This window comes from Daktulosphaira vitifoliae, unplaced genomic scaffold, assembly GCF_025091365.1.
Source record: "Daktulosphaira vitifoliae isolate Bord-2020 unplaced genomic scaffold, ASM2509136v1 Scaffold_4, whole genome shotgun sequence".
Taxonomy (NCBI): Eukaryota; Metazoa; Arthropoda; class Insecta; order Hemiptera; family Phylloxeridae; genus Daktulosphaira; species Daktulosphaira vitifoliae.
Window position 1 is genome coordinate 35,697,355 of NW_026099575.1, and position 24,481 is coordinate 35,721,835.

Genomic DNA, 24,481 nt, shown 5'->3' on the forward strand with positions numbered 1-24,481 from the left:
TTAATATTTTTATAATATTTATATTTATGTTTATCGTCCTAGGTAATACCGAATACTTGTCAAGTAATCGTTTTCTTGAGTGTTGGAATAATTGAAACGTATAACAAGAGATTTGCAGTGTCATTCGTGTACACGAAGTAGATGGCTAAAAGTAAGTACTAATATTATGTTAAAGAAGTACATAGAGTTTAAAAATTAAATATATATATATTTATATATCTTTAATTAATTAATTAATTTTAACAATTTTTACAAGAAATTTAAATACATAAAAATGTATAATGTCGTCATTGCACATAATTAAAATATTGATGAATTTTTGGAAATGTATTATATTATATAATAATAATTTATCACTTGTAGCTAATATTAATTTAATGTACAAATTATTTATAATATTTAAATCAAAAATATTCAAAACCATAAAAATTACTAAAAAATATACATGTTATGTATTTTATAAATTTTCAAAATATGATTTATGGTTGAAAATTATTATTTTTTTTTTTTTAGTTTTCTATTAATTATTGTTTATCTTTAAGTTATTAGTAAAATTATTGAATGTTTCCCTAGAAAATTTCAACGTCTGAATTATTACAGTTTTCAAGTCGTCTAATTTGAAAACAAATGTGACCTTATCTAATAAAATATCCTTATAATTGATGGCATATTATATTATTTGAATTACCTATCAAAATGTGATTTTTTTTTTTTAATATTAGAAGTTTTTAACGTATACATTGCTAGGGAAAATATTGATGAATAATATATAAATGTTTTATTTGTGTATGAATTTTTGTTTTTTATGTCAAAATTACTGTATTGTGTGTGAAATTAGCCGTGTATTAAAAATATCATAGAGACGTATATTAATTTTTAGATCATTTCTTTAAGTATCTTTTTCAATTAGACATTTTATATAGATAATGACAGATAAAAAAGAATAAAGAGAAAAAAGTTGTACATTTTAACTAATGCAAATCATTACATAAATAATCAAATTTAGTTAGTGACATACAAATATTATATATTTGTATATAAAAGACTGAAAATGTGTACACAAATCTATTATTTTTATTACTATTTATCCAAATTTTCCCATATAATGTTTCTTATATATTGTTAATTTTTTTTTAATATGTGTATGTAAATTTATAGTTTTTACAAAAGTTGAAATTGTAAAATTGTTTTTAAATGAAGGTATATGAAATTAAATGTTTAAAAAAAGGCCATCATTACACATGCATTAATAAAGTTATGCCGAAATATCTTCGTCATAATGAATTTGAATTTTACTTTGTGATGATTTATTCATTTTTCTCTATATTCATAATTTTATTTTTAAATTTCTTAGAATAATTGATATATTTTCATATATCCTTATTATTTCCATAAAAATATTTAGTAACATTTTAATTCTACTGACGTGAACTTTTATTTTTAGTTTGATACCTAATTGTAAAATCATTTAGTTTCAATAATTGTTCTTAAAAAAAACAATTTTTCTAATAAATAGGTATGAAAAAGTGTTTAAAAAACCAAAATTAAAATTTTTTGTTATAATATTTTTAAGAAATAATGAATAAAATCTATTCATTAATAATCATTAATTTCTTGTCTGGGTCAATTTTAAGGTTATTAACTGTGTTATTTATTTCTCTAGTAATTAAAAAGTCATTATAAAACTAAATACTAGATAAATTCAAGCGTTATTCTAAGTAAAACTACATCTCTCGACATATAAAAATGCATTAAAATTATATATTATATTGTATTATTAATAAAACATTTTTTCAATGACACAACAAGTTATTATTTATTTCATGATAGTAATATATTTTCAATTAAATATTATCAATTTAATTTCAGAATTTTTAAAGTTCGATTACAAAAAAATAATTATTTTATAAAATTTCATTTAAATTAAATATACTTTCTCGAATAAATATATTATAATGAAAATAAAATTATTCTTGATAAAATTTAATAAAAACTGTGAGTATTATCTGGAAAAAAATCTTCAATATGATACTCATTATAATTGATTTGATGCATTATTTAAAAATGTTTATACAAAAACGTGAGCTAAAAAGTAAAGAAAGAAGTTAAGGTAATAAGACATTTGGCAGTAATTACTGTAATGATATAAATATCTATACTAATTAGTGTTACCTAGAAAATAAAAACGGTTAATAACATTTTACCTTCCAGCTCTCCAATTCCTTTGTGGATTTATGTATAAAAGGCATTTATAATAAAGTGTTCGGCCAAGCAATATACAAGCGAACGCACCTCACCGAAGATTATTATTATTGCACTTAATAACTTGTAACGCTACTATGAATTTTTTGGTAACTATTCACATTATTATAAGTATATCATGTCATTTTATTTGTTTTAATTTTCTATTAAAATAATAAGAGAGGTTTATTAAATAAATATTTTTTTGCATAGGCTCAAATTGATTAAAACATTTGGCAGGAATAACTTAATTTCTCCTTTCATTAATAATATTACCTTCGATATGAATATTAAAAGGTGTTGTCTTTACATAAATTTATATGTAATTTTCATAATTTTTGGAAGGCTCATTCTTCATTAAATCCTCTACGTTACGCTTATGTTTTTAGAAAAGAATTCAATTCTATTTCACATTTTTTACTTTGAATAAGTCTTGAATCAATAAGTTGTAATAGCCTTTGGGTGTCAAATTTAATAATGTAGAGGCCCAATTTATTGTCTAAAAAAAAAAACGTAAGAATTTCAAGTTTTTTTCGTTTTGATTGTGATTTTACTTATTACTTTTTTGTGCTATTAGCATAAAAAACTTATTCATTTATACTGTCATATTTTTATAGACGCACGTTTCTTCTGGGATCTTTCCTAATTTTGCCTCTGAATATAGAAAATTTAAGTACTGTAAAATGCCCTGGAAGTTTAGTATCTTATATATATATAATTGTGATTTCTTAATAAATTAACAATTTTGGAATTTGATACTAATGAAATATTGCCATATCAATGTTATATTATTCTATAAATAGACCTTAATACTACTTTCGGTAAATTTCAGTGTGCATTTTTTCTGCTATTCATTGATGCATAGACTTCATTATAATAGATTAAAATATCTATTAAAAAAAAAAGTTAACTAAAAAAACTGTTTTACATATGTTCTTATACTTAATTTTACAATTTTTTAACTTTAAAGTTAATGAACATAAAAAGATGAAATTCTGATTTAATTATACAGAGCACTGTTTTGATAATTGTGCTTGTCGCACAAGTATTTGGAAATCCACAAGGAACACATTACACCGATAGAGGAAATCAAGGTAACTATAATAACGGTAACAGCGGTTCATTTCAACAACGTCCTCAACAACAACAGAGACCAGAGCATAACAGTGGATCTGGAAGTTATTCTAATGTAGGATCTTCAAATAATTCAGGATCTCTCGGATCTTCAGAAGTCACAGGAATTGGATATAACCAAACCGGTAATGGTACAGATCTAGACAGCAGATTTGGACTTTTCGGTGGAAATCATGGTAGCAGCGGGTATGTATTAACTTAGAAGTATAATTTTATCTTTAAGAAATAATTTATGAATATAAGAACACGTGTAAAAAATGTCATAAAATTTAGAGAAAATGCAATACGAAAATTCTTTTTATAAATATTTTTATATGAATGAAATTTATGGTGAACAATGACATTCCAAAATATTAGATTAATCAAATTATATCAAATGATATGTGATTATAATAGTATTTAGAAAAACTGGGGTAAAATTACGCACTTTGATGTATCATATTTAATTAGTAATACAGGACTGTTATGAATTATTTTTTTTTTACTCGAAATAAAAAATTAATGACAGTGTATAATGACAAAAAAAAAAAAAATTTAGCCATTTAGGAATAATTTTTTTTCTAAAAAATAATATTTTTCAATATTTGAAGGGTCGGCGGGAATAACATGCTATGTAACACTTTTTCCCATTTCATTTTTTTGCGGAATAACTTGCTATGAGTCTATCTCAATATATTTATAGAATTAGATATTTGATTATGTTTAAAGTTGGAAGAACGTGCTACGTGCAGTCCAAATAATATTTAAACGAAATAACATAAGTAATTTTGTTTTTACTTGATACTGAACAATTTACAAATTGTTACATAGCACGTTATTCCCGCCGACCCTTCATTTAATATATTTTCAAACAAATTATTAGATCAATTATTTAATTAAAATCAAATAATGTATAAATCTCATTTATTTGAAGTATAACATTTATTCTTTTAGAGCTACGTTGGATTTTTATCCCAAATCAAAATATTTCCTTTATATAACATGCCAACAAATATATGCGAAAATAAATGTCATAAATAAATAATCTCATCATACAATAAAAATATTCCGTATCCAATGAAATAAAGTTTAAGCATTTACAAAATTGTTTTTTAAACTTTAAAAAGAGAAATATAATAGAAAATATGAACAATTTTTATAATTTGTATAATGTATTTAAATTTTAATTTAATGATTGGATTGACTAAAATATATGTAAAAATGGTTTAATAATTGATATTTATCAACTATTGGTTCATAACTATAAAATGTAATTATTTTTTTTTATATTGGACTTTAACCCGTATAGAATTTTACCCCTGTGTACTCTACTACTTAAGTTATTGAAGACATTATATTTTTACAACCTAAAAATAAAAAAAAACGAAGAAAATACTAATTAATTTTTTGTTACTCTAAAATTAAAGATTTAAATTATGAACTTATGAAATCATATATTTTAAAACAGTCTATATGGTAATTTTTTGTTCATGTGATTAATTAGGATTAATTTTATTTGTTTTAGGTAAAACTGTATTTTTGTTTAAACATATATATTTATGATATACTATCATAAATATATTATGATAGGAATATTAGGCAATATAATAATTTATTAAAATCATTATGGATGGATTAGTGCACATTTTTAATATATTCTTAAGACATTAGCTAATAAAATTATATTTTTATCTAAATAATATTCTTAATTAATATATCAAAAAATAAAAAAATTCTAGTTTATAGAGTTTTTTAAATTTAAAATATGCAAAATTAAACATTTAAATGTTGTCTCTTATCAATTAAGTAGCTAATTTTATTGAAATTATATTTTTTAAGATTTAACCTTTTAAATTAATACAAGTAAAAATTTGAAGACTAATATATTATAGTTCAATATTTTTTTATTTTGTTCAATGGTGATTCTAAAATTCTTAGTAGAATTATTTAATTTTATACTAAGTTCATATTGTCGGGAAATTCTTTTTGAACTTCTTTATAGTATTATTTAAAAAATTTTTGAAGTTAACATAATTTTCTCAGATGTCAAAATTACAATTTATAATTTTATAGATAATTACATTATTGTATTTATATTTCATTTATAAATAAAACGTCTATAACGAAGACTTTATTAATAATTTCGCTTTTGTCCAAATGCTTTGTTAAATTTTTCGTTCAGATACTTTGAATTTTAAAAAAGATGATGAGTATTATATTTACATCCCCATACAGTTACAGCTATTTTGTGTTCATTGAAATATCGAAAATTTTATTGAAAATATAATTATATATATGTTGAAAAGTTCTCTTTACATTCTTCTTATTATTATGCTCTATTTTTTATTACAAGAAGATATGCACAATTTTAAATTCATAACTGAACTGTTTCCAAATACATATAATTGTATTAATATTGTATTTGTAATTTAATTTAGGGGTCTTTTTGGTAGCCGTCCATCACTTATCACGAGACTCATAGGTGCCTTTATTGGATAATTACGATAAATGATGATGTTTAAATAAACTGCTGATAAAATTACTACGAAAACTGTCAACATCATTTTTATAAATTTAAGATTGGAAGATTTTTATAATGTATTTATTTATTAAGTATAACCATTTAGAAATAATTTGACAAAACTATTTGTTCGATATTTAAGAGTAATATTCAAATAAGATATTCTGAAAAAGTAAATAACTACTTATTTGTTCAGAACTTAACGTTTTATCCTATATTTGTATACTAAATAATTTTTATTACAATTATTATTGTTATTATTATTATTAATTATAAAATGATTTTTTAATAAAATAATTAAACATTTTTTTAAATGAAGTATTTACGGCTATGTATAATACCAAAAAATATTGTATAAATAGTGATCAAAAATAATGTTTTTACATCCTATCAAATGATATCATAATATTCTGTTGCAAAAATTGTTTTAATATTATAACATATTCTTTTTTTTTTTAACTTTAATAAAAATCATTGAAATTCGTTTTGAAATTAAAAAGTTAAATACATTAAATATGGTAAACTTATATCATCATTTATTTAATTGTTTTCTTTAGAATGAATTACAAAAATATCTTTTTTTTTTTTAGAAACTAATAGTACTAACATCATAGTTTTGCAATACCTATATTAAAATAATATTTTAATTTTCCCTAAATTAATTTATGAGTCGTAATCATCAACAATTTAATCTATTTACAGAGTCATGTAAATTATTATTATTGAATGATTGAGAATCAAACAATATTTGAAGTTACTTAGATATTTAATAGTAATATTGAATTGATTTAAACGGAGTATTAAAACAGTTTGATATACAAAACTTTTTACCGAGTAATTATATCCTTTTATTTTGAGAAAATAAATAAAAAAATTGATAACTACAATTTCTGTTCTAATAAATATAATAAATGATATGTAGCTATTTTGGTTGAGGAGAAAATATAAAATAAGGGGCTCACTAAGTTCTTTTTATTATTTATTTATAATTATTATTTAATTTATTATTTATTTTTTAGTATTTTAGAGGGGTTCTTTTAAATGGGTGAACAGTGTCTTGTATTATATAACGCTTTAGCACTACTTAAGTATTGCACATTTTAAATTTTTAAATAGTATGTATTTTCACTAAGATCATCTAAATTCAATGAAAATATTTTAGAATAGTTCTTTTGCTTACTGAATAATGTAAAAAATCAATTGTTTACTCGATAAAAATTATTATAACAAAAACTTTATTAAAATTTTTGTTTTATTATATGACTCTCTTTCAATTATTTCAATTAAAAAGTATATGATTTCATAAGAAATATTTTGTGAGTATATAAATTATATTTATGCTAATTAATCTTTGAAAAAATATAAACTTATGTTATTATTACCTCTTAAACACTGTATTAGTAATTTTATTTACAAGTATTTCATTACAAACAATTTAGTTGAATTAAAAATATAACTTATTAAGTAGGTATTAAAGAAAAGACGGTGGATCTAGTTTTTCAGAACCTTTTTTAGGTAGTGGTGTAATTGGGAAATTGGTATGAGGGGGTCCAGATAACTTTCAGAAAATAAAGTAGTGAGGAACTTTTTGCTACAATGTTTTGATGTTAATAGAAAGGTATCATAAGGAAGCTTCCATAAATATACCAATGCCTCCAGGTCTTGAGTTTCTGACTTCCAATACAGTAGTTAACAAAAAAATTATGCTTTTTGATTCATATATATTTTAGCTCTTGAATTGGATTTACTAAATCCTTACTAAGTCTTAATTGGGGGACGAATCCGTTGTGTGAAAATTGATCCCTTAAATTTGTGTAGATTTTAATTATATCATGGTACTTAATCAGAAATTTCCTTGCAGAGTATTCTTTGCACAAGTAGCGTAATAAATAAAATTAAACAACAACAAGTCAACTCTTAAAAGACCATTATTGGTTAGTACTTTCCAACCGTTGTGTTCATAATTATCGACAGACAGATACTTGCTAAACTTAGGCGTAGTCCGGAATCTAAAATTTTTTAATATTATGCCAATATTGGAAGGTATTATTAGAAAAACGTTTTCAACTCATACAAATGTCAGTTTAGTCACCGTGTAAATTTTTTTTTAATTATTGACTTGAGATAAGTTTAGTAATTTTTCACGAAAAGAATTTGTTTGGGGAAATAAAGCTATGAATTACTGTAATATATTTTATTTATTGTTAATTAATTAGATTTACCGGCTTATTACAAAATTTATTAAACCGGCCATCAAGTTCAGGCCATCACGGTTCTAGTAACTTTTTTCGGCCTATCAGTAATAATTGGAATGGTGAATCAAGCGGACAAGGTGGCTATGGATCAAATAATAATGGATATTTTGGAAATAATGGTTATGGCAATAATAGAAACGAATATGAAAACTCAGAATATAATCAAGGTGGTTACAGAAATCCATCCAGTCCAGTTAGAGAAATAGCAAGTAATATGTTTAGCAACAGAGGTACTCAAACCGAATCACAACAAAATGGTGGACTTTTTGGATCAATGTAATTTTTTTTTTACTTCTAATATTAAATAAGTGACAATTTTTATACAAAATTTTTTTATTTATTGAAATAACTGTATTTATACCGTTTATTGGTCTGATTATTATTAAAAAAAATTGTTTTTTATTTTTATTTTTCTCTCTTAGAGTATAAATTAGAGTATAAAAATGTTTCCGATCGGCTTTAAAATATAATATATTTTTTTGTTAGATCATCAAGTAGTAATCCATTGATGAATGTTTTAAGTGGAGTTGCTAATTTTGCTAGTGGAGCATTTTCTAATAGCGATGAAGATTAGTAAATATTTTCGATTTAAAATCAAAATACTGTAGAAAAAAATTGTTTTTTGATAGACCAATTTCTATTTATAAATTAACTTTTAATGTTTTAAAACAAACTAACAAATAAATATTCAGACATTGAATTAAATTTTGTAAGACTATTTTATATGTGACTATTAATTTTATTAAATAGACTTAATTGTATTGATTTTTTCATGAATATTTTAACTCTCATTTTAAATTTTACCTTATTAGTTAAAAGCAATTTGTACCAACAAGCAATATAATTTTTATATATTTAAAACATTGGAAATTTTAATGTTCGTTAATTTTTTTACTAAAATATATACAGTGTATAGTGCATATTATTTATACGTAAATGCATAAATACATCTAATAAATGTAATAAAAAATAATTAAATTATACTTAAATTTTATTCAAAAAATTACTCATAAGTGATTTATTGAATGATAACTTAAGGTAAACTGAGAATGTTACCTAACTTAATGTTTTTTGTCATTTGATTTTACGTTAAGAAAAAATGTAAACACATTTACAATAAAAATTAAATGTATTAATTGTCGTTAGACATAAATTATAAGAGCTATGAATGAGATACTATACATATAATTATAACTTAAATAATTGACGTTCTGTACTTTTAGTTTTTGTTTGTAAATATATTATTAGAATATTTGTACAACAATGAAATTATGAAAAATCAACACAATTAGAACAAAAACATTTTTAAAGAGCTTATCCTAAACTATTTTAATATTATCTCAAAGAGCTTAAAAAATGTATACATATTTTTTTACGTACAAATTTATATTCGATGGGTTGGAGTATATTTTGTAACTTTTACATATTTGGGAGTTAACGGAAGCACTTTTCTCTTAAAGTAGATAACAGGCGAGAATATCGGTAATAGGCTACTACTATATACGCGATTCTTTAGTAAATTTTCTGACTTTTTATGTTAAATATTTTTATATTTTTTATTTTAAACTAATATTTAAATATTTCATTAATTTTTTTTTATGTAAATTATATTCATAATTATTGGTAGAATTGCCTGTACTTTTTGAAAATCATAGAATGAAATTTGTTTTTAACTATCACTTTAAAAAAATATCTTACGTTATATTCAATTATTAAATCAAACCTACAGATTTTTTCTAGACCAAACGTGCAATATTTTGTGATAATAAGTTGATATAATCTGAAAATATTAAAATAAAATTTACTAATTAACATCTTTTGATAAAACATTAAATGTAGGTATTTTATAATTCATGGAAACATATTTCTAGATCAGTTAATAAAATTTAGATAGAGTAATATCACTAGGGAATGAATACTATAAATGTAAAAACACCACCAAATTTTTAACTTAAGTGTTATATTATCCGATTTTAACAAGTTGAAGTAAGTAGTTTTTATAACAAAGAAAATATATAAATTAAGTACTAATGTACTATCACAAATTCATACAATTTTCTGGAAATTACAATTTTTAACACCAAATAATTAACTAAAATTTTTGTCTTTTTTATATTATAAAGATTTTTAAGTTATTATAAAAGAGAAATATATAAAATGTGTCAGAGAACAAATATTTCTTTTTTTTATTAGTGTAACATTAAAATATAGATTAATAAAAAACTTTAAAAAATGAGAAATTCTTAACTCATTCTCTGATGAAGTCTCCATATATGTTACACATACGATAAAGGTAAAAAACTTAATTGACCCTTGTAGATTGATATATCAGATAGAATAGCTAATATTACCTCTATTCACTTTAAAGAGAAAGAAACTATTAAAAATAAATAATTATATTTTCATTATGTGACAAATCTATAAAATCAATGGCTATTAGACTTTGATTTTATTTTATAAGTTTATAAATAACTGAATTTGTAGATTTATGATACCATTATTTTTAATTATAATTAAATACTTTTCGTGATTTTTTTATAATACTAATATCTTGAAAATACGATATTGTACCATTAAAAAACATAAATATTAAGGAATGTTTGTCATTGTTCTTACTGATTGTAAATAAAACTAATTTCAGCTAAACAGTTTGTTTACTGAAAGCATAAGACAATTTGAGTAATTATAAAAAAAATACATAATCTAATACATTGGGTATGTATAGGACAAGATTTTGAAAAACCTTACAGGAGGTATAAAATTTAGTTAATATTTTTTTATTATACAAAGTAGTTCAAAAAGTTAAAAATTATAAGATGCTCTTCTACTATAATTAATAAGATTTTTATTGAAATTATTTATTTCGGTATTAATACAAAATATTGTAACAAATTTTAGTAAAATCAACTTAAACAACTTGTATTTTTGAAAAAAAATCTACTTTATACTTCAATATGGGCTTAGACTATGGAACAGTTGTTAATGAACTTTAGATAACCTTGAGACATAACGATTAAAGAGCATTAAGTTTCTCCAGTTTGTAAAAGCTGGTATATATGTAAACAAGCACATATGCTTGATATATATGTTAATATGTTAATCAATCAACTATTTTGATAATTATTGTAGATTTAGTATAATAAACTATAAAATACGTAATGTATTTTCAGTGTGAGAAGCTTTCAAGGTTATTATAATACGGCAGCTGTATATTTATTTTATTGTTAGTATTGTATAATTAGATTGTTAAAATTTATTTGTTTACCGATGGCGAATATTACTTAAGGTATATTACAATTAATTTAATCCTTTATAATAAGTTTATAATAAAATATAATATTAAGGAAGTCAATTAACATAAAGTGGTAATGGTTTTAATTTTTTATTAACAAATAAATTATTATTTGGGAGTTATGATTAATATTTAACCCCTATTTAACTAATTTAACCCTTATTAAACTCTTATACAGCTATTCATTTCATTTAAAATAATTTCACATTATTCTAAAAGTATAAGGTTTAAACATAATTGATTAATTATGTTTCACGCAATATTTTAAAATCAATTTTCTTAAATAAAAACATAAATGTGTTATCCATTCATTATAAGAAATTTATTATGATGATGAATAGGTTTTGACTTTATGACGGTTGTATAAGAAGAACGATAAATAAAATTTGTTCTTCAAATTCGTGTAAATTTTTTTCCTCATAAATACTAAGTGAAGGTCAAACATATACAGCTACCCAATTATTTTCTTAGCTAAAAGACTTCAGTTATGATTTATTAATTCTAACTAATTTACTTATACGGCATGATCGTAAATCTATTTAAAATAACAAATTTAATATTTGAAATTTATTAAAACAATAAATAAAATCAGTATCAGAGTATCGTAGGTATATGACTAATTACCTAATTACAATATAATTATATTACAATAAATATATAATAAATATAATACTTATTAAATTTAACTAAAATAAAAGTGTATACTTAAAGTAACACATATAGTTATTATAAGATAATTTTTATTGTAGTTGAATGTTATATAAGTTATTATGAAACTATTTAAATAAAACAATGACATATTGTTATACAGGAAGCAACAAAAAATATTTACTCCTAAACGTGTAAATAATATAAATCTCAGTCAATAGAAGCATTCAGAAAAAGCTAAAAAAATATCTCATTTTTTCCTTTATATATAATTACAAACATGGATTTGAAATTATAGCAATAAAAATTGTTATTTTAAGCATAAAGTACTTAAAAGTATTGTTTAAGCACTTTAATATGCGCCAAAATAGCTACATATACAAAAAAAAGAAATGTAAAAATTTATTTAAATTTTATTTCTATGAAAATATTTGTAATTTTGGTTCGTATTCTTTGTAATATATATTTTTATCTTAAAAATTAAACATGTATCATTTCTTACATAAATAAAAAAAAGTAATAAGTATTAAGATCAGTCAACAAATCACAATTTTATTGTAAATATGTATATTGGATATATTGAATAATAGAGAATGTTAAATTCATAAGGAATATTATAATTAAAAATATTACTCCCTTCACACTTTTAATCTAAGATAAATTTAAAAACTAATAATCAAGTTTTAAATCAGTGACTTTCAAAACAAAAGGAATAGAAAATTTCAGGTTTATTGTCTTATATTGGAAGATATTATTAAGACAAATGAAATTATTTCTAACCACAGTGTAAAGTAACCATGAAGTTATTAGAGATATGTGCTTTACTCTCGGAGTTTTTTCTTATTACAATAGTTGAAAAATAAAAAGCTTGTATGTTTTGATTAACAAAATTGTTCTCTATTAACTATAAATAGCACTAAAATACAAAACTAGCAAAACAGCACTTAAACTTCGAAATACGCAACAAAATAATAATATTGCTTTAAGCCCAAACTACTTATAAGATTGCGAATAATGAATTTTGAATTAAATTTTTTATAAATTACTAATCTGTGTTTCAGTAAGATACAATTTAATATAAAAAAAAATTTTTTTTTATAATANATTTTTTATAAATTACTAATCTGTGTTTCAGTAAGATACAATTTAATATAAAAAAAAATTCTTAACAAATTTAATTAAATAAATAAAACTAGTAAACTAATAAATGTATATTATACATCGTAATTTTGGTTAATGAATTGTAGGTTTAGTTTTTTCACTAATTTTATTATTATTTGCAGTAATGTTATTTTGATAATAATATTTGAAGTATTATATATAAAGATCCTTAAGTAAGAACAGGTTTACAAAGCTACAGAACGAAGTCTTGAGTAATAATTGAAGGTCAAACATCAAATATTCTTCAGGTGATGGTTAGTGGTACAACCGTATACAAATATTTGCACTGATTTTTGCATAAAAAAGCAGCGTATTCTTTGTTTCTTGCTTATTCTCTATTTGATTTTGATCGAAGAGTACAATCATCATATAACAAAAATGGCTTTGCTCAAGCTGTCTTTAGTGGTAAGATTTTAATTTAGTAATATATACGATAGTAACTCAAAATATGAACATTAATGAGATTAAAGATACATTATTTTTTAAGGTGTTTTATTATTTTTTATTTCATGTTTGAGTAAATATTACAAATTTTAATTGCGTTTGGTATAATTTCTATAGAAATATAAAACAATCTTAGAATTTTATTATACACCCCTAATTTTAATTAAGAACATACATTTTTTTAAATAAATAGTTGTAAGCATATTTTAACTATGTAAATAAATTTCTTCTTGTATGTAAGAATTAATAAATTTATAGCAATTAATACTAATGTTTTAAGTGCACATCTTTGGTTATTGAGCAAGTACTATAAACTAAACATTTTTTATTTATTAATAAGGTGTAAGAAAATTATTGAAAAATTGAAACAAAAATACTACATTAATACTAAAAGGTAAATTCTAGAAGTATTTTGAAGAAAGTTGGTGAACTAAGCCATAATGAATCAATATTTTATTCATTATTATATTATAAATACATTTTATTAATGCTGGAAAGAATAAGCTCGACAATTTTTAAGATTCTAGTCTAATGAAAAAAATAGAACATGTAACTATTTCATTTTTAAAACATCTAAATAATCAACAATTTAGTATTGTAATTTAGAAAACATTACAACATAAAAATGTAGGGGAAATATAATATAAATTAAAATGTACAGTAAAGTATAATTTTATCACCATAAAAAGTTACTTACAGTTTACACATAAAGTTTGGATCCACACTCATTTCACCCATATTTCAAAATTATCAAAAAAAGCTATTTTTTACTTTTTTTTAAATTGTAACGAGAATAAATCTTGAAAACAAAACAAAAAATATCATTCGAATTTATTATTTATTTAATTTATCATTTAGAATTTTTTAAGAACTTTAAAACCTTTTTTATTTTACTTCAATTTTTTAACAAAAATATTATATATATATAAATTCGTTTTTCTTATTAACTTAAAAGTCCACCATATATTATGTTTTAAGTTTTATTTAGATAGTAGATTATTCAAAATTCAATAATTATATGTATATTTTTAAAGTAATTAGGGAAAAAAAATTCTTAAAATATACTATTTAATGATGTTTTTTTGTTTTGTTCTCAAGTTCTATTCTTATTAGGAATAGTTTAAATAAAAATAAAATATTTTAGCTTAGATGCGAAGCTGAGAAGGTATTGTTTTCACTATGATGTGTTTTTATTTTTTATGTGTTTGTTACCACTTTTTTTCAGCTCTCACCGAACCGATTTATTTTAACGATACGTCAAAAGATCACAAATCGTATCTAATCGAAGACATTGCTCTTGAAAATGGAAAATATTTCCTTTGTTCCCCGTAACATGGGAAATCTCCAACAAATTACAAATTTAAAAAACCTCATTTTTAGCACCCCTTTTTAGCGCCTAATTTTTAGCATCTCTTTTGGTTACACCTTTTCCCTGGTTGGTGGGCGGACTGGTAAAGCGGTGGCGTTCGTTTAATAATATATGCGATATGGCAATGTAATTAGTGGTCAATGGAGTAATCTTTTACTTATGGGGGGTTGTGATATATCAAACGCGTGGTCTCAAACGTAGTTTACGTTTGGTTTTGTCGTTCCCTCTTCTATTACATTAGGTTAGTTTACGTTGGGTTTAATCCCCCCCATACATGCCCTCCAACACCACCAGAAGGATAGTGAGTGGAAAAATCGGAGGGGAGGAAAGCTCTATCTTATAACCCTACTGATGTATTTTTTCTTTGTGTGTTTGTTCATACATTATTTCAGCTCTCCCCGAACCGATTTCTTTAAACGATACACTAAATATCACAAATCGTATGTAATTAAAGACCTTACTCCCAAAATTGAAAAAATAGTTCTCGTTCCTCGTAAATGAGGGAAATCTCTAAAAAAATTACATATTTAAAAATTGTTAATTTTCGAAATTTTTTAAATTTTATTTAACTTTAAACTGCCATAACTTTTTTAAAAATCAATATAATTTTTATTTTATAGATGTAAAATGTCTATACCTATCATTTGATATATTTTTTTTATAAATTTGACCCTTTACTTGCCCATAGAGGAGGATTTAAGATGACAACATTTTCAACTTAAATGTTGAAAGTGTTCCGGATACTCTTACACATTTATATATATATATATATATATATATATTAATATAAAGCTAATATAGTATATTATATTATGGAAAAAAAAATTTTGGACTTTATTTTGTCTTCACGGTGAAAATAGTTACTAAATGGTATTTTTGTGTGAAAATTCTCGATTTTATATTTTTAAATTTACAATGCTATAACTTATTGAAAAGTGTATGGATCAATACAATTTTTTATGAGAAATAATATTTATATCCCTTTTTTATTCGACATACTTTATCTTAATCAGGATATAAATAAGGAAATATCAGATAATGTAGCTTTTGGAATAATCCACCAATTTATTAAAATTAAACACTATCTAAAGAATTGCTTCGAAGCGTTTTTTTTTTTATAGTGATTTAATCACTGTCGGATATCATTATACTTGATCCAACTATGCCAAATCACCACTGTGCCGCGACCCCCCTGTACTGGGTTTTTTAGCTTTTGGTTTTACGTTTTTCATTTTTAAGGGAATGGATAAATATTAATGTTTTTTATTTTTTATAAAGTACACTTAAAGAATTTTTGGTGAGCACAGTGTAGTTCTCAATAAAGTATTTATGTGGTGAATAGTGAGTTTTGAAATAAAAAAGTATGTTATGACATTTAAGTATTTGAAATAAGAACTATTTTTCATAATCGTTAATTGAATTACCATACTATAGAATATTATTTTTTTTAAATAATGGCAACTAAAATTTTATGTATTTTACCAAAAATTTTTAAGCTGTGATGTAAACAAAATTATATATCGTAAAATATTTTGATGTTTATAAAATATATTTAGGTTTAATTGTGTTAATATCATTTAACTGAAAAATTCGTTAAAAATTTAAACAAATTTGGCACTGAAAAATCATTTATGCTTTTTGTTAATTAAAGCTTGATAAATTTAAGAATATTTCTAGGGGACAATTAAATGACAAATTAAACTAAATTTTTTAATAAATCATGTTGTAGATTTTACATAAAAATTATTAATATGCTTTTTCGTTTCAATTTTTTCAGTGCATTTTGTTGGCATTGTTTTTGTCTTTTACCTTGGCAAATCCATTTGGCGGTAGACGTGGATATGGTTATGGACCAGGGTATGGTTATGGATCTGGATATGGCTATGGATCCGTATATGGCTATGGACCTGGTTACGGTTATAGACCAAGTTACGGTTATGGCCATTATGGATATGGAAACGGATTTGGAAAAGGTTATGGTTACAATAATATATACTCAGGTTTGTTAAATATTTTTATCTCAAATCTAATATTATAATTTTTATGTAAAATTACATTTTATAAAAAATTAATATTCTTTTAGGATATGGTGGCTATGGTTATAGAGGTCGATTCTTTTAATTCGACATTTAATTATTCAAAATTAAAATAAAATCACTTAGCTAGCTATAATTTTCATTTACTCATAATTTATGATTGTTATTACATAAGGAGAATATTATTTTTTTTATTTTTACATTCAAAAGACAATACGATTTTTTTTTATATTCTATATGTATAAAAAAATAAAAATTATTTTTCTATAAATAAATATTACGATTGACATTATTCGAGTTTTTTGTTGTCTCATAAAAAAGTATCTATTGGCTAATTACCAACAAAAGTAATTGAATAACACTTAAGTTTTAAATTGTAATCATAAAGTTTTTTATTTCTATGTTAATAATTATTAATAACAAATAAGTGTGATTAATTATAAAATAATTTATAAAAAGCATAAAAATTATGATAATATATGTATATGATTGATGTATATGATGGTTGATATTAGCTAATAAGTGGAGTATGGTGAGATAGCATGAATTATTGGGCTAAAAACGGTACGAAAAAGTGTAGATTATGAATTTAAAAGATTATAAATTTTATAAAATTTATTATTTTAATGAGAAACAATAGCATGCGAATAATTAATTAATTGAAATTATAATATACACTCAATTACTCTTTGTGATATTTATGTGAACTAATTTACGATTTACTTAGATGCACTAAACACATTGCCGAGATTTATCTATAATATCTAGGCGTGAACTTTTTAATTATCTAAAAAAATCCACAATGTGACATCACGTGGATATAGGTTTTGTAACATCGAATGCAAAACCTACTGCTCAATATTTAAAACCTAGACTTTTGTTTGAAATTTGTGATGACCAGGACAATTTTTATAAGCTATTTAACAATTACGCTTTTAATTTAAGATTTGATTTAACAGTTTGAAAACTTATATTTGGAAGGTAAAAATAATATCTTCAATTGATTAGTAATGATGAAAAATTGTCTACTCATTTTGAGCTGATTATACCAAAAAAAATCAATTAAGTATGATGTATGTTGAAATTTTATATCAGCATGGTCATTGGTACGACAACACGTAATTTTTTCTTTTCTTTATTATTTTAATCTTCATTAAGCTTACAAACAAAATCAAAATTATTGTGTAATAAATAATTATTATCATTGGATATAATAATAATATAATAAAAAAGTGATAATTTTTACAATTTTTGTTAGATACCAGTTTGTTTATAACAGAATATTGTCTATACATTCAGTTAGCGTTTCACATTCAATGATTTATATATTGTCTTCACAAAATACAATTTGTTAAAAATATACTTACTCAATTAAGTTCTTTTTAATTTCTTAATTAATCTAAGCGGTACGCTACTATTACCAAGTGAATCAAAGTGATCCATTTTTATGTGGCACGTAAATATCGGGAAGATATTTTATTTTTGGCAATTTACTGCTTTAAATCCAGGAAATTTTCCTAAGACTAAAACGAAAAGAAATTCCCGAGGAATTAAGACATCAAGAGTAATTTTATTAATATTTTTCTTAAAATAAGTAAAAAGTAATACAATGAGAACAAAAAATTACTTCACAAGTAACAAAACTTTAGTTCGTCAATAAATCTTTTTGATAGTTTTTGAATATTATAATATATTATACATATATACAGCGAATAATATATTAAGTAATTGTAATTCAAACTATTAAATTGTCGTTTTACTAAAGATATTGTCCATATAAATGTATCAGGTATCGCCTAACAAACATTATTGGGTTGAGGCTTGAAAAATAAATTGAGTGAAATGACCAGAGAGAATTATTTCTTCAATATTTTTCTTTAGATCAATGCAATAGCTATAGTTCAAATATAATTTTTATGAAGAATGTTTAAAAATAAAATATTTTTATCAATTAAAAATTAATATACCACCTAATTCTAAGAATAATACTTGTGTTTTGAAAAGTTATAACCAAACTGTGTTTATTTTAAAGCTTTCCTAAAATGAAGCTAATGCGTCTCACTGCTTCATTAAATAAATCACCGCATCCGAATACACTTTCTGGCTTGAAAAGAAAAGAAAAGACATCGGTAGGTCAAAAATTTAAAGGAAAAAAAACTGTTCACGAGCCTAGTGAGTATAAATTTTAAAATACTAAGTTATTCAATTTTACTGAGTAAGGAAATAGAAATAGAAATTTTTTGGTTATCAATATAACTATAGTTATTAATGTGGGTATATCCACATTTATCAAAAATATTTTATAGCATTATATTAAATAAAATTGAAATAAATTTATTTAATATAACTTAATTAAACCGTTGATTTCTATTTAATTAAAATGAAATATATTTTAATTAAATAGAAATCAATCGATGTGCCCAAATCGGTAACGAGGCTAGGTCGGGTCGAGACGAAGTCGTAGGCTATTCAGTGCTGAGTGTAAGTACTATTTATGAGCGTCAAGTAAAGATGGTAAAGATTATTAAATAATAAGAGTCTATTTATTTTCAGAATATTTCATACTTAACTAACGTTTATAATTTTTGATCAAATTATCATTACGATAAAAAAATGTATTTTAATATCTATGTTTATGTTTTCTATACCTTTTAATGTATTAAAATACTTGTAACTTGATAAGTTCTTCTTCTAAAATGCATAATATAAAAATATACTTCTAGCGTAATCTGAATAGGGAATAATTATTTTGAAAACATTGTCCAACAAAATGATAATTGGATCAATAGTAATAAGCATTTTTACCTAAAAGATAAATCTCACACTCTGTTATACATAAATCAATATATGATTGTTTGGTATATTAGTTGGGTAAGATTTATTAAAAAAAATAATTTGTATACTTTCGATTTCTTTAAAATAATAGTTATTCTTCAAAAAAAATGTTATATCTAAATTTTTCAAATATTTGTTAAACAAGTTGAGTTAGTTTAAAAAAATGATTTAATTTGTTTATAACTATAGTGCCCAATAAATATTTAAATGTTTATAATTGTGTTTATTTCATATTTTCAATCTAAGACATTTAATTTTAATCGATCTTCTCAATTTAATATAGCGTAATTATCATTTTAAAAGTTATACTTATAGTTTAAAAAAATTTTAAAGTAAATTTTTAGTTCAGTCTAAATTAATTGGTTTTTAGAGAACTTCAATAAGTCACATAAATAAAAAAATGTAAGCACATATATGATCAATCATTATAACAAGCAAATTATTTTTATTTATCTTTATAATTAATTATGAATGAATAACATAAACTGTTATTCTTAGAAAATAAATAAATTATAGAAACGTTATACATTTTATTGGTTGTTCAATATTACAAATTATTATTCAAAATATAGTATCAGAGATTTATGTGAATGTATCATCATTATTTGGAATATAAGAGAATAATGTCAGTTATGTAAACAAGTGGTCGATGGACACTTGAAAAATTACAGTGAGACGACACTGTAATTTTTTTAAGAATATCTGAATATATATAATCACATAAAATAATCCTTATGAATTCCAAGTACTTGATTTATATTTGTAACAAAAAATAACGGTAGGGACTCAAAAGAAAAAAAAATTTAAATAAGATTAATTTTATATTTTATGTCAATTATTTTTATATAATATTCATGAAAATAAGTGTACCTCATTATAAGGTATATTAAAATAAATTAAAATACAATACCAAGAATTTTAACACAAAAATAGCACATTTTTGAATATGATAACCAAGGCCCGGATTTTTATGCAAAAAATATTGCTGAATATGCACATATTTATGTACATAAAAAAGTGAAAATATGCAAAAAATGTATATATATTTTTCTAACAAATAAAACATTATTTGGGTGGTTAAAAAAATAAAATATTAAAAAAATTACAAAACAGGTGATAAAAATAGATAATCCACTTTATATATCTATGTATAAAATAAATTTAATGTTAACGTAATTATTAAAACAACATAGTACAAACAAAATTATTGTGATATTAATTATTGAACAAATAGTAACAAGAAATGACAAAATTTAGTTTTAAACTGTCAAATTTAAAACTTTTTCTATTGTTGTGAAGCATTGATTTATATTTAGAAAAACTTTTTTCGACGTTGCAAGATGCAATAGGAGCATATTTAAAAAAGAAATTTCTTTAAAGGACAACTCTTAAATATCTTCATTATTACTGTTCATTTCTCCACTTAATATTTCACAATTTTTTTTAATTTGAGAATGTCCTTGACTTTTTGTTAATACTTGCATTAGTTTAAGTTTAACGAACTGTATCTAAGTTTAACTAAGTTTAACATTTTGAATCAACGCAAAAGTTTCTCTGAGATTAGCACCCGATATTTCTATTTGTTTGATTGTTTCTGTGATACATTGAAAATTTTATAGCATAACTGCAAGATCATTTTTTATTGAATTATAGTTAAATAATTCTTGAACAATTTGAATAGACCTTGCATCATTTTTATTAAAAGTATTGACAACTTCTTTGACTCTATCAAAGTTCTTACCATAATAGAAAGCCGCATCAAGCCATGTTCCCCAACGAGTATATATGGGCTGTGGCGGCAAACTTAATTTGGGCACATTTCTTTGAAAGTATTTACCTGAGCAGGTGCTTTTGTAAATATTTTTTTTGTGTTAGAAATCAACAAATCAACTTTTGGAAAATTATCCCTAATGGCTTCCGATACCCTATGAAGGTCATAGGCCAAACATTTCATGGGAACTAGTTTTGGGTAAAACACTTTAAGCGCTTGTCCAGATTTGATCATGTAAGGGGCAGCATCTGTGACATAAAGTAATACTTTATCATGTAATACTTTTTCAGGCCACAGTATACTCATTAAATCATTGAATAATTTTGAAATTGTTTGAAAGTTGGCCTTTACTAAATTTTCAACAGTTAAAACCATTGGTTTCGTTGACTTTTCTGAAGATAGAGAACCAATTATTACACTTGCAACGCCCTACAACTAAAGAAAAACCTAAATCAATTTTGATAGAGAAATTTTATCAAGGGTTTATGATAATGATTTATTAATACGAACAAAATAATTATTCTTATAAATAATTATTGTTCAAGACAAGAAAAAAAATTATCATATTGATAAATATATCATAGGTACAATAGTAATGATATATTTATCATATTGAACAATGAATTTATTATATATAGATCGAGGTTTTTCTCTGAGTGTAGGGCGTCGATAGTTTCGTCTAATAATACCCAGATAGAAAAATCCCCTATTTATTTTTTGATGTTTTGTAATACTTCTTCATAATACCGTGAAACATTTTTCGTAGTGAAGATTTATCAGGTAATTTTAATTTATAATATTTTTCGAAAAAATGTTTGAAATCTGGGTTTTGTAGTTTCCAGAGGGGAATATCATCTGCTACCATATAGGTATATAAGATATCTTTATTAAACTTATTTAGATTTTTATTGTTTGTTTTGATCAAACGACTATTTTAGAACTATTGACTAACCTAGTCATTATTTGATTTTAACTTCTCATTTTCAATGTGTTTTGATGTTTTTAAATGTTGAGTAATCTACGATTTTCTGTCACACTATACGTTAGTTTCACAAAAATTACAAAATAATATAGCTCCATTTATATGAAAGACACCTGGGTGATCTTTGGGCTTTTTTTGCCTTCGGCATTTAAGAAATGGCACTCTTAATAAGTAATATTATTTGATCGAATAGCAAAAGTAGGTTTGGATAAACTACACCAACGAATAGCCGTCACTAACTAAAACTATAGTCGTTGTTCGATAATTAGTAAACCTAATCTGTACAAATTGTCTTATGTACAATTCTTGAAAAATTGAAATGATACGACAATAATATTTAACCGCCAACATTAAAATATAAAACCAATGTGTAGACAACACTAATATCGGAAATAAATGCACTCAATAAAGTTTAACGTTTTATGCATAGATAAGAATATAAGGTTGATTGACATTAGAGATACCAATTAGTGCTCAAAATAATTTTTTGAAAGAAATACATTCGCGCAGTTACAACTTACACGTCAGCGGATTAGATTGGGTGGTGGGAACTTTCGCCAATTTTTGTTGAGATGTGGCGATGCAAGAATTTGAATGAAAAAAATAATAATAAAATAATTAACTGTAAAATCGAGCAAAATTTTAAAAATTAATTTTAATATCTCTATATATATATGTAAATTTTATGCAATCATACAGATATATGCAATTTATAACTAACATAATTGGAAAAATCTACATACCTTGTGTAGAAGACGATTGAGGTTGCTGGTTCATGGTTTTATTTATACTTGTAAATTATTAAATAATAATTTGTAAGTCTCCAAAAAGACAACTACACGTCAATTGAAAACAAATGTGACAGGAAAAGAAGTGTTGAACCGGTTATATAGTAAAGAATAAAATGCGTAGGCGTGAAACACCATCAGTAATGTCATTTTTCATAAAATACATACACAGTCATTGTTACTGTACAGTAGAACCATTGATGTTGGAAATATGCTTACCTAAGCATCTGGTAGCCGATGATAGCTATTGATCTCATAAAAATGTTTATCATATTTTAATTTGATACCTCATTTGGCTATAACTCTTCCCTACCAGACGGTTCAGTGGGAGGGCGGGTGAGGCGACGATGTTCGTTTAACAATAAATGCGATTTCAAGTGAATAGAATAAATATAGTTTAAAAAAACCCAGCACAGGGGGGTCGCGGCACAGTGGTGACGTGGCATATTTGAATCAAGTATAATGATATCTGACAGTGATTAAAATCACTATCAAAAATAAACGCTTCGATGCAAATCATTAGATAGTGTTTAATTTTAAAAAAATTGGTGTTCTATTCCAAAAGCTACTTGATCTGCTGGTTCCTTATTAATATCTCGATTAAGATAAAGTATGTCGAATGAAAAAGGGTTTATTAAAAAAATATTATTTCTCATAAAAAAATTGTGTGGATCCATAAACTTTTCAATAAGTTATAGCATTATAAAGTTAAATATAATATAAATAATAAAATCGAGAATTTTCACACGAAAATAGCATTCGGTAGCCATTTTCGCCGTGAAGACAAGTCCAGAGGTCAAATTTTTTTTTTTCAAATTAAAGTATATTACATTAGCTTTAATTTAAGATATATATAAAAGTGTTAGACCTTCCGGAACATTTTCAAAAGTTAAGTTCAAAAAGTTAATTTTTTGTGAAAAAGTTGTCATTTTAAATCCCCCCCTGTGGGCAGAAAAAAGGTCAAATTTACAAAAAAAAATATACCAAATGATAGGTAAAGACATCAAGCATCTATATAAAAAAGA

At 23.2% G+C, this 24,481-nt stretch overlaps 3 protein-coding genes across 4 annotated transcripts in view; all 3 read left to right on the plus strand.

The window, feature by feature from the left end:
- Positions 1-23: 23 nt before the first annotated feature.
- Positions 24-8,895, plus strand: LOC126904817 (N66 matrix protein-like). Its single transcript, XM_050684089.1, has 5 exons — positions 24-151; positions 2,212-2,351; positions 3,254-3,561; positions 8,092-8,406; positions 8,617-8,895. Exons 2-5 carry the CDS (start codon positions 2,340-2,342, stop codon positions 8,702-8,704), a joined length of 723 nt encoding a protein of 240 aa, XP_050540046.1. The 5' UTR covers positions 24-151; positions 2,212-2,339; the 3' UTR covers positions 8,705-8,895.
- A 4,599-nt stretch (positions 8,896-13,494) lies between these two features.
- Positions 13,495-17,372, plus strand: LOC126904823 (keratin-associated protein 19-2-like). The gene is made up of 3 exons (XM_050684105.1): positions 13,495-13,636; positions 16,822-17,044; positions 17,128-17,372. The coding sequence occupies exons 1-3, from the start codon at positions 13,610-13,612 to the stop codon at positions 17,163-17,165; spliced, it is 288 nt and encodes a 95-aa protein (XP_050540062.1). The 5' UTR covers positions 13,495-13,609; the 3' UTR covers positions 17,166-17,372.
- Positions 17,373-18,338: 966 nt separating this feature from the next.
- The window catches only part of LOC126904819 (uncharacterized), a 40,530-nt gene continuing 34,387 nt past the window's right edge, over positions 18,339-24,481 (plus strand). Inside the window, exons 1-2 of one of the 2 annotated variants that reach the window (XM_050684092.1) lie at positions 18,339-18,644; positions 19,113-19,252. In XM_050684092.1, the coding sequence (XP_050540049.1) occupies positions 19,123-19,252 (130 nt within the window). In that variant the 5' untranslated portion in view covers positions 18,339-18,644; positions 19,113-19,122. The remainder of the gene's footprint in view (positions 18,645-19,112; positions 19,253-24,481) is intronic. The other variant, XM_050684091.1, reaches the window with a different exon arrangement.

Coding starts and splice junctions, on each gene's coding strand:
- LOC126904817 (XM_050684089.1), top strand. Junction 3,562..8,091: donor GGAAATCATGGTAGCAGCGG/GTATGTATTAAC, acceptor TTAATTAATTAG/ATTTACCGGCTTATTACAAA. Junction 8,407..8,616: donor GGTGGACTTTTTGGATCAAT/GTAATTTTTTTT, acceptor TTTTTTTGTTAG/ATCATCAAGTAGTAATCCAT.
- LOC126904823 (XM_050684105.1), top strand. CDS start 13,610: ATGGCTTTGCTCAAGCTGTCTTTAGTG. Junction 13,637..16,821: donor TGCTCAAGCTGTCTTTAGTG/GTAAGATTTTAA, acceptor CAATTTTTTCAG/TGCATTTTGTTGGCATTGTT. Junction 17,045..17,127: donor TTACAATAATATATACTCAG/GTTTGTTAAATA, acceptor ATATTCTTTTAG/GATATGGTGGCTATGGTTAT.